General features: G+C 37.4%; 1 protein-coding gene across 1 annotated transcript in view; it reads right to left on the reverse strand.

Moving 5' to 3' along the window:
- The window catches only part of LOC101166581 (calsyntenin-2), a 141671-nt gene extending 125151 nt beyond the window's left edge, over positions 1 to 16520 (reverse strand). The window contains exon 1 of the mRNA XM_011486645.3: positions 16305 to 16520. Coding sequence (XP_011484947.2) covers positions 16305 to 16509 — 205 coding nt within the window. The 5' untranslated portion in view covers positions 16510 to 16520. The remainder of the gene's footprint in view (positions 1 to 16304) is intronic.
- Between the last annotated feature and the right edge of the window lie 422 nt (positions 16521 to 16942).

Here is a 16942-nt window from a genome sequence, read left to right on the forward strand (position 1 = left end):
TAATGCTGCTTATGCCTACGAGCAGCCATTGCTGTCGGTGCAGGGAAATGTGAAAAGCCCTATTTCTTGTCACTGCAGGGAATTTTAAGGGTAGCTGGTATGAAGGCTGTCACAAGCATTGCCAGAACCTAAGCCAGAACACCACCAACTATTCTATATTGGCAGTGAGAAGAAGCCTGCAGTCAATAAAATGGCTCGGAGCGTTGTGCTGTTTTATTCAAGATACAAAGACAAAGAACAAAATTTTAAATGATTATTAAGCTCTTTTTAGTATTAGCAAATAAGAATTTTTATTTTTAGGGCAAGCAAGTAAAAACGTTCAAACAGTCACAGCTGGAAGAGAGAATGACGCTGATTTTAGCTGCAACGTTGGCTGACACACCAGGGCTATCATCAATAATTTAGACATCTCTACCACCATACTGCACATTAGAGACTTAGTGCTCAGGAAGCAAGAGCCACAGTTTTTGGCACTGTGGCCGTACAGCTAGAGGGTTCCTAGATTGGACCAAACAGTCCCCCACTCTGTGGTTTTTCACAATTTTTAAAAAATATTTTCCTATAAAATCATGCTTTTTTTTATTGATTTATAAGTCCAAAATGTGTTTAAGACAGTTATGGATTTGTTTTCCTACAAACATATGGGTTTAACATTATAAGCAGTTTTAAGAGGGAACAAGAGGTTGTCTGGCTGAGAACAAAAATAAATTGGAAACAAGGAATAGTTGTAAATGATCAAGGTTAGACATGACATCAAATGCGACAAAAGAAAACAAGATACACAAGAGGGAAAGGGAGAGAATAGAGAGACTAACAGATGGAGACGGAACCTGACATTTGACATTTAAAACATCATTAATCAGCCAGAAAGCTTCCATTGACACAAGAGCTAAAAGTAAAGACACGAACACAGAGCAGGAAGAGCACACCACACATTAGTGAAAGCTGCATCCCACCTCATGTAGTCCTGACGAACTATTAAACTGATCCGACAGACAGTTATGAAAGTCAAACATCAAAAAAGGAAAAAATAACAGAGGAAAAATCAGATGCCCAGAAAGATTGGTAGCCCCCACCACGAGTGTGCCCAGCCTTGCCTGACGTGACATTACCTGCCTACTACCACATAATCATGATGAATTGCTGTAGGGTTTTTCAGTGAGGACAGACTGCTCACACCTCCAAATTCTGAATGGCAAAGGCAAACATCACCTCAATCCCGGCTTCACTCCCTTTGTTCGTTTTTTTTTATTTATTTTTTAAACCAAGGTGCTTTATTTATCTTTTCTGTTTCATTTTTCTCCAGTAAACTATATTTTTTGCATCCTTTATTCGTGATGTTCAGAGGTTTTATTTGGCATTTTCTCATTTCAAAGAGGAGAAAAAACAAAAGCTATAGCGACCATTTTCTTTTTTGGTTCCCTGCGAGGATAAGGAACAGGTCTAGGTCATTTTTAGACAAATCAGCAAAATTGTGTTTTTGGATTTCCTTGGCAACAGAGGTTTTGGTTAACCATACCCATATTCCTAATATGTTCATATTGTATATAAGAGTGTTTCACTCAGCTGGAGTCGACAATTTTTCATAATATTCTGGTTAAATACAGTATGTGTGAGCAACAGGATTTGATTTTGAATAGGCCTGAACAATATACCGCAAATTTATCGTTATCGCAATATCAAGCAGTGCAATATCCATATCGCAAAAGTCAGCAAAAATCGCAATAAATGGTTACCTTAAATGTGCTAAAACAATCCTATGGCAGCTTGAAGCATTTAACAAATCAAATAAATCCATTTATGCATTTATGGATGGACCCTTTCATGTTGTTGACCAATCAGATGAGCCCTTTCATGTCAGATGTTTTCCTCCTACGTCAACGAGGGGCATTTGGATTATAATTTTTAACCTGTTGCAATGAAATGGTAATGATGTATTTGGTTGTTTTGCTATTTGTTTATATACCCCAAATTATATCGTTATCGCAATATTGATCAATAATATCGCAATTTTTGCTCATATCGTGCAGCCCTAATTTTGAATTATTTTTTGAGCCCCGTAAGAGATTTTGGCTCCAATATATGTATTTTATTTTTTACATTTTCGTGTGATATCATCATTTATTTTGGTTACTAGGTGCGCGCAAAATTTGGTTCGTTTTTGGGTGTGTGGCGGGGACAACATTTTCGCTCACCCACACAGTAAAAAAGAATCATGAAACAATTAAGGGGCTTTGCAGTCCAGGATGGCTGCAGGCTATTAAAAACTGGATACAGATGTAGAATGGGGGCAATACAACAGTGCACATTTGGGGATCAAACAAAAATCAGTCCAGGAGTAGACACTCTTGACCATCTTTTTGAAAAATAGTCAATATTCAGCTTTAGTTGGGTTGTTAGACACCCCATCAAATAAATGGTGATATGTGGGCAGGGCGTAAACCTGTTTAGGATGATGTTTTTTCTTGCAACCAACATTGAAACATGGAAAATGTAACAATTATCTTTGGTGAGTGAATATTTGCTGTATAAATCCATGGATCCATGGGGAGATCAACAGAGGTTGGCAACAGAGGTTTTTGGTTAACCCCACCCATATTCCTAATATGTTCATATGTCCTTAACATCTTATTTTTGTTATTCTCCCAAATTGGTCTTGTTTTTGGGCAGTCCCAAAAGACGTGTGTGGTCACCAACCATTCCCAGTTTTCCCAGCATCTGTCTGTAGTAATTATGTGAGTTATTTAAATAAAATTAAAACATTACCAAGACCTTTTTATAAAGAAGTTTAAAAACTGTCATATTGTGTGCGAACTGTCTTTGTAATCTATATTTTCTTCACAACATTGGTTTTGCTAGTCACATATAAAAGTCTAGGTCTGATATCATTTTTAGCTGGTATTTAATATATTAGGAGTGCAATACTTTTACAGTGTCATAAGTTAGAAGACCGTGGCAGCTATTTTTGCAATTTAATACTTAGCCAAGCCATGTTCCCCTAAGCAGTTTGTTTTAATCTACCACAGGGACCAAAGCAAAAGAGAAAACATTGTTCATCATTAGCTTTCTCCTAAAATCAATATCCAACAACGGGGAAGAATTAGTGATAAAGATGGAAGCAGCAGCACTTTTTTAGTTTGTTTTTCTTTTCCTCTCGAACTGCCTGAGAGCTTAAAAAAAAAGATTTCAATCTCTGGCAAACCATCAAAAAGGGATGCAGTGAAAGAAGAAAAGAGTGTTTTGAAGATAATGATCCTCGTCACCAAAACACCTGTAAGAGCTGGTAAAATCCATTACGGGGAATTTCTTTACTGACCCAAGCAATCATCAGTGCTCAGCTCATTTTACCAGGCTCCCAAATCTGGTTTCAAAAATACAGTGTAATTTTTAGAAGAATCGAGAGGTCTCTGTGAAAAATATTTTTGTAATATTTTGTCCTTGTTACAGCCGATGTTGGCAGTCCTACTGTGTCAGAGATGTCACACGACAGTAGAACTGATGCACATAATACTAGGTAAGTAAGCTCATCGGTTCCTTCCACTTTTCTCTTCTTTACAACAATTTTTCTGACCATTGATTTGGACTGCTTTACATGCTGCTGATCACTGTTTTGAAAGAAGATAGAAGCCTTGTTGCCGAAGCTGCAGAAGGCACAAACGTGGAGGTGTGTGTTTAGACGAGGAGCAAGTAGTCATGAGGGATGAAGGAACCTCTTTGGGGAGGAGATGAGTTAAGCAGAAAAACAAAACACTCAAAGGACACTCCCCAGTTAAAAAAAAACATCCTCCCTCACTTCATCAGGCTTCATGATGATGCAAAATTCCCCTAGGATTGACAAACCCTGGTAAAATAAAGGAATAGTTCAATCTAGAGGGAGTAAAAACCGGAGTGACCAGGTCTTTTTTTTAATTCACCTTGACACAATTCCTCTCCAACCCCCTTCGCTCCTGGACTGCCTCTGGCAATTACTATTGTCTCCTCTTACTAAACATCTGCCTTCTACGTGTGATGAAGAATAATAAGCTCCAAAGCAGCAGCAGCTGTACCTTTTTAAGGTGGTATAAAGCTAAGTTCGTGCATCAGTTAAGACTTCTGACCCTTAAATCAATGTAACGAGTTGTGATTATTGCCTAAAAAATTTTTGCAAAAGGTTTCATGAAAATGATTGCTGCTGTCAGTGGAGCAAATAGTACATGCTTAAAGGGAGATTCATTTATTCGCCCAATAATCTCTGAGGGAAGAAGGCACAATTTCCACCTTAGCGGTGAGATAAACACACAACTGTTCCGTCTTAAGAGTTTGTATTCATCACCATGGGGAGGAGGAGTGTTTGCTTGTACTCATCTGCCGCATATAATCAAGCCCACTCAACTTTGACAGGACAATGCATTGCTACTGTCTTTTCAACTTAACACAATAAAGTTATTGTCTGCTTTTGAAGAAAATTGACTGTAATTGCGGGGAAAACGTGCCACAGAGATATGGAAGTGAGCAATCTCAACACAAAGCTTTGGCATTTCCTTAGAAATGAAAGAGTTGGGTCGTGGGTTTAACTGTGACAGGTAGACTGAAGAGGACGTCTGCACTTGGGATTTATCTTCAAGATTTTGTTTCCAACCCACTCATTTCTTTGATGTGATTGCAATGACCAGAAAACAGGTTTTGAACCATTGTTTTTCACACACACAATTGATTCATATAAAAGTTCTCAGTCAGTCCCATCAGGCAAGATTGAGAACAAATTTAAAGACCATTAAAATCGTGCTTTTGATGTTTTTTAGCATGTTTTTGTGGCATTTTTCTCATAATGGAGGACAAATATAGAGAAAATTAAGCTTAAAACTGCATTTCTGAACATTGCTTTATTCCAATTGTTGTAAATCCGCAGCAGACGAATGAAATCCAGTTTGAAAAAGCTTGTAGTACCGTAGTAATGTAGAAGATAAGCTCCCTGCTCCGCTCCAATCCTATGCATTCACTTATAGACGACTAGATCCATGTACGTCTTTGTTTTCCTCGTCGGACATGATATCTGGCTCAAAACTGTACAGTTGGTAGTGTGAGAGGCTGTAAGCTAGCGGGAGAACAAGGAAACAGTCCCGCCCGCAGCTCAAAGGGAGATTTCTGAAGATCTACTGCCTCTCTGCAGAAACTGTCCAAGAAAACGACAGAGGTTTTTGATTTTTCCAATAAAACATGGCATAGTCATAATTAAAATACCACTGCAAACACTTTAAAAATAGATCAAAAGATGATTGGAGAAAGACTTTAACTTGTGAAAAAGGAAGGTTCTTAGAAAAGTTTTTAAAAAATGGATTTTGTGGCATTTTGACGACTTTTATTGCTAGTACAAAAAAGTGAAGTCCAAGTAAGCTCCAAAAAACCAAGCAATTCTGCAATATGTGGCTCTGCTGTGCTTTTTGGGTCAAATGATAAAAGCCTCTTTCAAGATTTGACACAGCAAAAGAGCAAATATCGGCTCAAATGTTTCGGGTTTTTGTTCTGTGCAAAAGTCGACAGAGCTCTTGCGAATGAGGGGATGTTTCATTTTGCCTCCATGACAAATGTCAATTTATTAACAATAATGAGCTCCAGAAAATGAAAGTAAGCACAATTATCAGTGTGTGCCAAAAGAAGGCTGAGTGAGCAGAAAAAATAATAGCCTTTTTTTGCTGACAGAAAACAGAAATGCAATAGTCAGAGCTATGGACCATGCATGAAAATAAACTGTAAATATCACTGAACCAGGGGGAGTAAAAATTAAAGACTGCAGACATGGTTAGTGGTTAATGCTTTGGTTTTATGAGGACACAGAGCTAAAAACCGGTTAAGAGAAGCAGGCAAATAAACAGATAAAAGAGGAGTCCGGTAATTGTAATATAGAAATGGCAAACAACTATAGCCAAAATAAGCGATGGTCAATAAAATTCCTATAATACATAAACACTTTTTTATAGTATATTCTAATTCTTTTTAAATTATCACTTACAAAACAGAAAAGATGAACATTTTAATTAAATAGAAAAATTTCGGTTTTATTAGTTATTGTTAATCATGATTCTCTATTGCTGCAAACTGACTGTTTTCCTTTTATTTAGGATAAACAGAGAAAAGCTAAATAAAATACCTGATTCATGTCATTTTTTTTAGTGTTTTCTGCTTTCTGCATTCTTGGGTTTGACTGTTTCTGGAGAGGCCAGCATAAATTCCAAATTGTTGCTCACATAACATTTCTTATATCTTATATTGTTTCTCTTGTAGCATGGATGAACTGTTTATAGTGCAATGTAATTTAAGATAAAAATGAACACACTTAAAAATTACAAAAAATGTTTGTAAGGCCACATCCTACTGTCACTGTTCGAATGAAACACAAACTGCCTTAGTACATTTTTTATGAGGAAATACTTCTGTTTCTGAGAAGATTGTAGTTTTTTAATAAAATGAAATATTAAGCAAATCATAAGCTACTCCTGTTAGAGCTTCCAGAGTGAAATGATTTATTAAGAATGATCTTTTTTTAATAATTAAAGTAAATCAGACTAGTTTTGAATGATAAAAAAACACTACCTATATGCGATGTAGGTAGCTTTTTTTTTTTTTAAAGACCGCTGCATCCTCATTTTGTCTGCCTTTGTGCCCGTCACACATCTGTTGGGAGTTCTGTTTTTTTCTCTTATATTAGATCTATTTTATGGGTTTAAATTGTTCAAATTAGTGTTTACATTTAGAACAGTATGAAAATAAAGCACACTTTTTCTCTCACACCATACAATTTATTTTTTACAAATATGCATGTTTGCATTATATGTGATAAGCAGATCCAAAACATCCTGATTAAAAATGCAGTTTTATGACAAGTCAAGCTTTATTGTGAGTTTTTTTCATGTTGTCCTCTATGAAGTGGCATGAACAAAAAAACAAAATGAAACCTTCACAGCTGCATTTCTGCTTAAAAAAAACGAAATCCACTGCTTTTTGGCATCAATATAGTTTGGGTTCATAAAACTTCTCTGTAGACCTTCACTGACAAAAAGAAACACAAAACAAAGGTTTAGATTCTTAGAAAAGCAGATATGGTTGAACTTAGACAACCGGAATATGGGGGGCTGCTGCCTGCTGCTCCAGCCCCCCATATCGACCTCTTTGTGTCTTGCTTTGCAGTACCTGGTACGTCTGGGGTACTGAACGTGTCAATCAAAACAGTGTTTTGGGAGTACAACAGGGCAAAGGTTATACTTGCACATAGCGATCTCAGATTTTGAGCACCACATCATGTGTCATTTCCAAATGCTGTATGATTATGGCAAAATATTCAACTCAAAAACAGGACATTATGACAACATTCCTAAGATTTCTATGTTGGGATTTTCACAGAAAGAATTATGTTTGATGATGTAGGGGATAGGATTAAAGTGGATGACTCACTGTGGTGACCCCCTAAAGGAAGCAGCTGATAAACAAAGAATATTAAAGACAGACTTGGATGAAAATTGTGTTTTTATGAGTTTTTAACATGATCTGGTGGCCTTTTTCTTATGATGGAGGATAACAAAATGATGCTCAAAATTGCATTTCTGAATATTTCTTAATTCAATTTGTTGCGAATCAGGAACAGACGAAAAAATCCTGTTTTAAAAAAAAGAGCTTATTTGTGACGTTGAAAATGGGCGGGCCACAAGCTCCCTGCACCAATCCGTTCTGCAAAGGGGGGGGGGTTACTCCGTATCAACCGTCCTGCCCACAACTCAAAGGTGAATTTCTAATGAATATACTGCTGGAAAACTACAGTTTATTTTTTCATTTTGGCTAAAAACGGCCTAATCATAATTTTTTAAAAACAACAACAATGTGAACAATTTTATAATAACTCAAAACATTATCGGAGTGGTTCTTCTACGTTTCAGAAATGCAGGAGATAATGTTTGATTTAGTTGTGACTAATGGTATGAGCCAAATCTCACCAGCTCTTTCTACCATTTTTATTCCTGAAAGGAACACAAAGACCTTTCTGTTCTTAGTTCTTAGTTTGAAAATGGTTCATTGCAGTCACACACAGAGTTGTCCTGCAGGCAAATTTAAAAGCCTTTGGCATGGCTTTCAGTAACAGCTGTGATGTTTCACTGATGCAGCTACTGGATTCTCACATGGAACCAACATGGCAAATATTCCACGGTCACAGTGTCTTTGAATTGAAAATACCATATTTGTGCTTTCAACCAGACAGAGTGGATAACACAAAAAAAAATTACATAAGGCCATTTCAAAGCATATTGTAACGCTCTGGACCAACTACACACAAGACCCACGCAAAACAACTTGAAAGGAAGATGAAGGAGATGACTCAATCCTGTCCAAAGTAACATGAAAAGAGCTTTGTGAGTGTTTGTGTGTGACTAAGTAGAGCATGTGTGTGCGTTTATGTTGTATTTTAGTTTGAACTGAGCCCAGAGAACATTGTTAGCCTTTTTAATAAATGTAAAAACACACTGCAGGCTACTACGTTGTTTTTGAATTGTAATTAAAACATGCTGCAGCAGTGCATGTCTTTATAACTTTAGGCTTTATCATAAATTGTAAAAAAAAAAAAAAAAACACACACTATTGTTTAGCAATGGGTTGGAGCACAAACATGACTGGTATAGTAACACAAGCGCAAGAAACGCCTCAATTCAGACTTCCACATATTTACTCTGTTAAACTGAGTAAAAATAGTACGTTTGATCATCTTTTTTGCATTACAAAAAAATCTAGCAGTTTCTCTTTGATCAACACAAGCATTTAAAGATCAAGACCACTTAGCCCACAAATGTATATGACTTTACTCTGCAGAAGTAACAAACAGTATAGTATTGTAATCCCTTAGCAAGAACACTTGAAGTTTATTAATTAAGTATACTTGAACATAAGTATAGCAGTCATTTTATAGACCATGTACATGTGGTGCTGGAAATATTTTAAGTGAATAATTCTTCTGTCTTAATTTAGAACATTTTAAATTTACAGTATACAAATAGTATGTAAAAAGTAAGCTTCAAGTATACTGCCTCGCTATTAGTATAGACTAGGTATATTTGTAGTCGACTTAAATAGAATACGGTACTTTTAGCTAAGGGATTTCGCAAAAACAAATGTGTTGAACCCAGATTCTTTATGCAAACAAATTACACCTGGAAAAACCAGCAACTTTCATTTCAAAATAAGAGCTTTAACAGAGTTGTGACAGGTCTACCATTGAGCCGCAGTACTAACAACACTTCTACAAATTCACTGATCGGTTCACCTCTCAAGTACAAACACAAAGCAGTCCTTAAATGTTTCTCAATGACCAATTTTGGATTAAAGAATTCTGTTTTTCTAAATTGAATAATTTGGCCCTAAACTGATTTTTGTTTTTCCAATTACATACAAAAATCTTTAAAAACTTGGGGAAAATAAAGAAGTACTTATTCAACTAAAAATAATAATATTAATACAACAAAGTCAGGTGCATTCTTTTCGCAGTTGTCTCTGACAGCCAAAAAAGAGGAATGGTTTTCCAGGATTTGCTGGTGACATGTTTCGGAAGCTCACTGCTTGACCTTCTCCATCACTCAACACTTTCCTTTGTACTGCTCCGTTTTGGATCCAGTGTGGGATCCAGCTTCTAGCTTTTGAAACTCCTATTTTTTTGTTTTTGTTTGTTTGTTTCAAGCCATTTTATCCCTCATTGTTTTTTATTCCTGTGAGCTAAACTACATTTTTTAAATTACTATTTCTTTATACAAATAATTGGGAATCAGGAGCAGAAGCAAAAAGCCCTTTAAATAAAGCTTGTATGTGTGACCTGCAAGTTACTATGGTAAGCCACAATCTCCCTGCTCTGCTCTATTTCAATGCATCTATTTGCAGACAATTGATCCATGTATTCTTTTTCCTCGTCTGAGATGACATCTGGCTCAAAAATGTATGGCTGGAAAGCTCCGATATTGCTCGCCATTTTTGTAATGTTTTGTTTAGTACCTTGAAGCAAAAACATGTGTCTGATGTGGTAAATTCATGTTTACTCTGAGAAATGTTTGCGACAAATAAATCATGTATTTTAGTCCTCCTTTGGTTGAATTTGTTTTTCTTCAAAGCTCCTCTTCTACTGATCGCATCCAAGGTTTCACAAGCGCATCCAAAGCGTGAAGAAGATGCCCCACCCTCCACTTCAGTAATTCACCTCCATGTAGCATTTGGCTGAGGAAGCAGCGGGACATGTGACTATTTTTACCAGGATCCAGACAGAACCGGGGCGGTTGTGTTGTTACACACTCCTATCATGCTAATGACCTGTTCTGTGTCACCAGACTTTAAGACAGTCTGATAAATAAAAAGAATTCATTCATAAGACATTCATAAAAAACTGCTCATTTCTAAATATAACAACAGACATGAATCCACTTTGTATGAAACTTTATTAGCAGAGTCTGATATTATCATCTTTTCAGGCTGTTTTTTGTCATGATTTGATATTAAAATGAATCACCATAGAGGCAGAATTAGGAAAAATGTCCTTTTTCTGTCAATCTGCCCCCCTCTAGATAGTTTTCTCAGCATAAGAGATACAGTTAGATGACATTAAAGACGTCTTCATATCAGTTAGGAATCACTTTTATGCAATTTTATTCTTGTAAAAATTTCAAAAAACAAATTTTCCTCTCCCCATGGGGTTACAGGGGGTCTTTTTTTAGGAACAGTGTTGAGCAGCTGTGCAAAAGAAAACTTATGTGTGATAGAAAATGAAACACTTCATCGACAGTGTGAAAACACCAAAAGTAAAAAGCAAAGACTTTAATTAGAAATCAATAAAGACAATAAATTTGTTTTTATCTTGTGTTTTAAAAATGCTTACGGTAAATTCTATTTAAAATAGTGTAATGCGCTAATTTGGACGTTAAAAATATGTTTTTCCGGTAGGTTTTTTATTTACAGGCCAACTTGGCCGGTGAGTCAAGCATTAAATGCATATAGGGCCTTAATTTTAACATTTTCAAGGGGGAGAACCCCCCTCCCCAGTCAGTGGTAGCCTCCCACTTTCTCCTCAGTAGCCTCTGCTCTGAAAACTTTTGCAGCCTCTCATGTATCACCATTTTGGACCCTTAATAAGAGGACATTTCCAGAATACGTTTCTGTTGCATTTGCTTGTATTATTTCCGGTCTTCTTCTTAGCAGTTAATAATGCTCTTGCCATAATTTTATAAGACTGTTTGAGCTTTTAGTTATAACACCACTTTAACTAAACAATTTCGTCATGGAGAACCAGTGTATGAAAGTTCAGCTAATAATAGGAAAAAGATGTGAAGGTTGTCTCTCTGAAGTCCGCTCTGCATGCAATGTTTATCCAGCACATATTGAGGCATGTTGACCAGAAAGCCCCACCGGTGCCCTTGGAGCAGCTGCCGTAATTCTGGCATACGCTCTGGCCCGAAAAACCAGCGCCTCTCCTCCTCACATGCAGGCAAACACAGAGCGAGCACACATCTCACCACACACAGTCAGTCAATGGCAAGTCTTCCATTACTCTCCTCTGCTGTATGCCTCATCAGACGTTTCATAATTAGCTGTGCTGAGTAGTTAACATCCAAATTAGACCTTTCATTTGCATCTCTGCCAAAATTAGCATCGGATTCTAGGAGCACAAAGATCTTGCACTGGTTCTCGTCCTGGAGAACTTCTGCACAAAATACAGATCATGCTATACAGACCCAGTCCAAGGAAAATTGTGTTTTTGGTGTTTTAACCGGTTCTTGTTTCATTTTTATCATGATGGAGGTCATATATGGAGATAATTAACATCAAAACTGCATTTCTGAGTATTTATTTTTTTCAAAACATAAATCAGGAGGAGATGAAAAAATGCCATTGAAAAAAAATGGAAAATTCTCTGCTCCAATATGGTGCAGCCACTCGTAGACAAACAGATCCATGCACATCTTTGTGTTCCTCGTGCCAGACCTGGCATCTGGCTGACAACTCTATGGCTGAACAGCTCAAGTATTGCTTGCCATTTTTGTTGTTGTAAATAGGATCGCTGGGAAGGTCAAAAGATGATCGGAGTGGAACTTTCAAGTAAGATTCTGCAACATCACAATCACTCAGTTAAGAATCGTGTAACCCAAACGATTATATAGATCTGGATTGGAAGACGGACAAAAAGTTAGAATCAGAAAGCACACATCCTAACTTGTGAAGAAGGATCTAATGCAATAACAATCTGTGTGAGCCATATAGGAGAGAAGAGTATTAATGCATTGTGGAGGGGATTTATAATGGAGGCACCACTGATGGAGTGAGAGTGCAACACTTTCCAAATGAGAGAAGGCAAAGTAAGACAGAGGGGAGATAGTCTCCCCATTTATACATCTCACTTAAGCCCATAAACCTTTGGAATGAAGTCTGCGAGTGGAGGGTGGGGGTGTGGGGCAACAGCAGTTCTGAAAACCCAAACGAGAGCTGTTCAAGCATGGAAGAGAAGCGAGGAGGTGAATGATGAAACATCTCTCACTCTGTGGCATTTGCCCTCTGAATGGCATTAGCTCAACAGAGCAGAACAGTCAAGAGTGATGCAGAGTCAAGGCAGAAAAAGAGAAGCAAGTGATAATAAAAAAAAAGACACAGACAACTGAGAAAGCAGAGGGGAGATAACAGAAAGGGCATGAATGACAGTAAAGAGTAAGGAGCAACAAAACAGCCAGAGCACTTCCTGTCAGACACCGTTTCACCAGTCACTGCACAGAAGAAGAAAAACCAGAGTTATGGCCCTGCGTTCCACATCACTCGTACAATTTATATCCTGGCATGGATAATGTAGCTGGACGGCTCTGTTGAAAAGAACCCCATAAATCTGATCTTGTTTTCAGTCTTTATCCGTTTCTTTTATTTTTCCCCAGCACCTCTTAGATCCTCTCTGTGACTGTTCTTCAGCATTTATCTGCTCTGGTCCGTTTCCCAGCTTCTTATGTAAAAGGTATTGAGCAGGAAGCCTTTGTGTCATACAGAATAGAAAGTGGGTTCTTGCAATGCCAATGCATCCAACACATCCGCAAAGTTATTTTTAGAAAGCCTCTTGTTTAACATTAGAAACATATATTATTATGTAATTTTGTCATTCAAAGTGCTTCTTAATTCAATTTATTTATGCTGCAGATGCAGCTGTTATACTACGTTACCACTGAGCGAGACGTCTGTTCTTAAACGCGCATTTTTAAACGCACACTTAGCATATGGTCTTCACACTGGACTGTTGCTAACCAATTCTAGCGCATGTCCGCCACCTACATTTGGAAAGTGCATGGTGCGAAATGTTAAAATGGTGCAATCTTGCTCCAGGCTTTTTCTTTTACAGCTCTGTTCTGATATATGAAAGACTTAGTGTCATAATTCCAGCCAGGCACAAACAGCAGTTAGTATGTTCTCCTCCATGATCAATTTTCATACGGTGGGCACTTCCGTGAATTAAAAATGATGCCATCCATACCTTACTACCAAATCCAAGTCCTTGATTAGCCAAAGCTCGACCTGGTTTAACATTATATCCGAGTTCTATAGCCACTTGTTTTGGACAAAGAGCCCAAAAAGGTCTTGGCACGTGAACACACACGAGTTTTGAATGTGGTAGCCCAAAATACGTATTTATATAAACTTTTCGTTCTGAACGTGATGGCTTGAATGCGCGTTGCTGAGGGCATCATGAACGTTGCTTTAGAAGCAGGGATTGAAGACAATTTCTGTTCTGAAAATGGACAGGATGCTAGTATGTGTAGCAGAAATAACACCTGCTACACAGGTCTTTTTTTGAACAAATTGAAATTTGTTCAATCTGCTGCAGAGCAGCATCCAGCTGAAATGACACTAATGGACAATATTCATTTTCCATTGTTGCTAGATTCTGCTACAAAACTTCCTCCAGTTGGTTATGTAAGGGATGATGGCCGAGGAAGTGTGCATTATCAGAAATTGACGCACGGCGTGGAAGCTACGCGCTGAGCCGGCACCGACCTCGACTGCAGCGGCAAAGGAAAGCGAGATATAAGCTGGTAATCATGGTGGGTTAAATAAAGCATCAGTTCAGAGAGAAAGTTCACTTCTTACCGCTTGTTTTTTTCCAGATGAAGAAGCAAAAGTTTAATCCACACCCAGCAGCCAATCAGAATCGAGTATTCACCGGACCATGGTATAATGCATGTTTTAGGTCTTTCACAAGAGATGAGATAATGTTAAATACACATTGACGTTTTTAATAAAATCACATGTTGGATCAGTCATTATATATATATATATATATATATATATATATATATATATATATATATATATATATATATAAAACTGTTTATAAAAGAATTATTTAATTTAAAATTATTCACTGTTTATCATAAAAGTGGACATAGGATATAGTTTCTGCATAACAGTAGTCAGTCTAAATGCTTCTTTGAGTTCTGTGCTCATTTCCTATCAACCTCTTTGTTTACACGCTCTCCTGCTGGCTTATAGTCCTTCACAACCCCGAGCTAATATTAGCGGTGCAACAAAAATGGCGAGCAATATTGGAGCTGTCCAGCTGTACAGTTTTGAGCCAGATGCCAGCTCAGACAAAGGAAACAAAGATGTTCATGGATCTAGTGGATGCATCAGAATGGAGCAGAGCAGGGAGCTCGCGGCTTGCCATAGTAATTTGCATGTCACACTTAGAAGCTTTTTTCAAAAGCATTTGTGCATCTGCCCCTGATTCACAACAGCATAATGAAAACACCAAAACATCTTTTCATTGGAGTGATTCTTTAATTTAGCACCACCTTGAGTGGAAAAAAAAACATTGAAGAATATTATTTGGTATTAACAAAGCATGAAGGGGTTAATCCGTCATCTGTTTGTCTTTGTTTTCAAGCACAAGAGGTCATTTTTTTACCTCACTAGCCATGCTTACCTTTCTGTAGTCCTAAAATACATTTTTCACAAATAAAGACATGGAAAGATTTAAAATTCTAAAGAAAAAAAACAATGGCACAAGTCTACACTGTTGCAAAACCAAGTTCTGTTTACTCAGTTCGAAAAAAAAAAAACGGAAAAAAAGAAACTCCAAAGTCTCAACAGCAAATAGCCCTTTCATTAAGCTTTCTCTCTTGCTCTTGGCGACATGTTGGATTTCTATAAACAGTAAAAATAATGATAATGTTTGCCGGAGTGCAGACAGCCAGCCAGCCTGGCGCTCTCACTCCAGAGACCCAATTAATAGCACTGTAAACCCCAGTTCTTCTTCATTGGCAACACCAGTCCCTGTTTGTGTGTTTACGTGTGCGAGTGAGGGAGTAAGACAGACAGAAATAAGACGAAAAGGGGCATCACAGAGTGAGGGTGTGATTAAAAATCAGCACTCTGCCCATGGCCGCCCTCCCAGAGACCTGCTCAATACATGCACAAATCGATAGATAACCAACCAATCGCGAACGCTCAACAGAAGTATCTCAGCCTTACACATGTATTGTTAATGAAAGATTTCAAAGATCAGAAGGGAGACATTTTGACTGTTTGCTATCTAAGACCATGTTAGAGCTGGGAGGAAGTTATTCATTCATTAAGCCCATAACAGAAAAAAATCACAACAGTTCGGTTACATTTTCCAATTTAACTGAAAGTTTCTCCTTTCAAAAGACCTGATATTTGTTACGATCAAATGTCTGAGATCCCAAATGTAACAAAACATTCAAGAAGTTAATGTTTATTTTTCTAGGTCTTTAGTTTTTCCACTGATAAAGAGCAAAAATTATTACATCCTTCAACTTCCTGGAAATGCTTTTTTTTTTAAGTTGTTTCTAAGACATCCACACTCTAAATTCCCAAATGAATCTCTACTGATTATTATTGATAGCTGATCTAATACCAAACATAACAAGAATGATCTTCTTTTTGCTACAGCTCTCATAAGCAGTGTGACTTACTACATGTTTGTACTTAAAATTATCAGATAATAAATAAACTCAATGAACAGGCATAAAAAATCAAACCATCACTCTAATTAAATACTTTTTGGTTTTTATTCCTTGATCATAACTAACCTCATTATTAGAATAATGTCAAAGAAAAAAGCATATTATCAATGCTCTAAATCTTTAAGAACTGAAAGAAAAATCTCCGAATAATAACATCAAAGAAAGAATCAGCCAAGTTCTTGCACAAATCTAGTTGCTCTTCGATCCAACTTCTGCAACTGCAACGTTTAAAATAAAAATGCAAATGATATACTTAAAAAAATAGTTTTGGCCTTATCTTCTTTTTCCTACCTTTTCCTGCCAGAGCGCAGGAGTGGCCCCAGAACAGCCAGAAAAGCACAAACGGGAACCCGCGTGTCTTCATGTTGTTGCGATGTCTCTCCGTCTCCTGCTCGCCTCCAAATCCTGGCTCTCCCACGGAGCACGAACGCTTCTCAGCTGGCCACGCACGCCAGGGACCGTGGGCAGGTCGAGAGACAGTCACTGAGACAGTCATCGAAAAGAGAGAGACTGACACCCGCTGACGTTTACCCAGCGTCAACTAGACTTCCTTTCCGGAATTGTTTTTTCAAAATAAAACTCTTATTAGAGAGGATGTTTCCCCAGTTTCGATAAAGACAAAACGACAGGCCTCGTCTGCATAGGGGGGAAATAAAAACAATCTATACGATATTGCATTTATTATATCTGCTTGAAATATGTTTTGTTCGACGATTGATACATCTGTGGAGTTTTAATTTGACAAGCAAAGTCCTTCTCATTGGTGAAAGTCTGAATCTGTTGGGCTGACTTGACGATGCAGAGAAAAATTACCTGGGGTGGACAAATGACCTGTTTGAGCCAAAGACTGAGTAAAATACCAACCAAATAATACTGATAAAAAAAAGAATGCAAAATGGTTTTCTCCTTACTTAGAAGCAAACTCATTT

Source organism: Oryzias latipes, chromosome 17, assembly GCF_002234675.1.
Source record: "Oryzias latipes chromosome 17, ASM223467v1".
Taxonomy (NCBI): Eukaryota; Metazoa; Chordata; class Actinopteri; order Beloniformes; family Adrianichthyidae; genus Oryzias; species Oryzias latipes.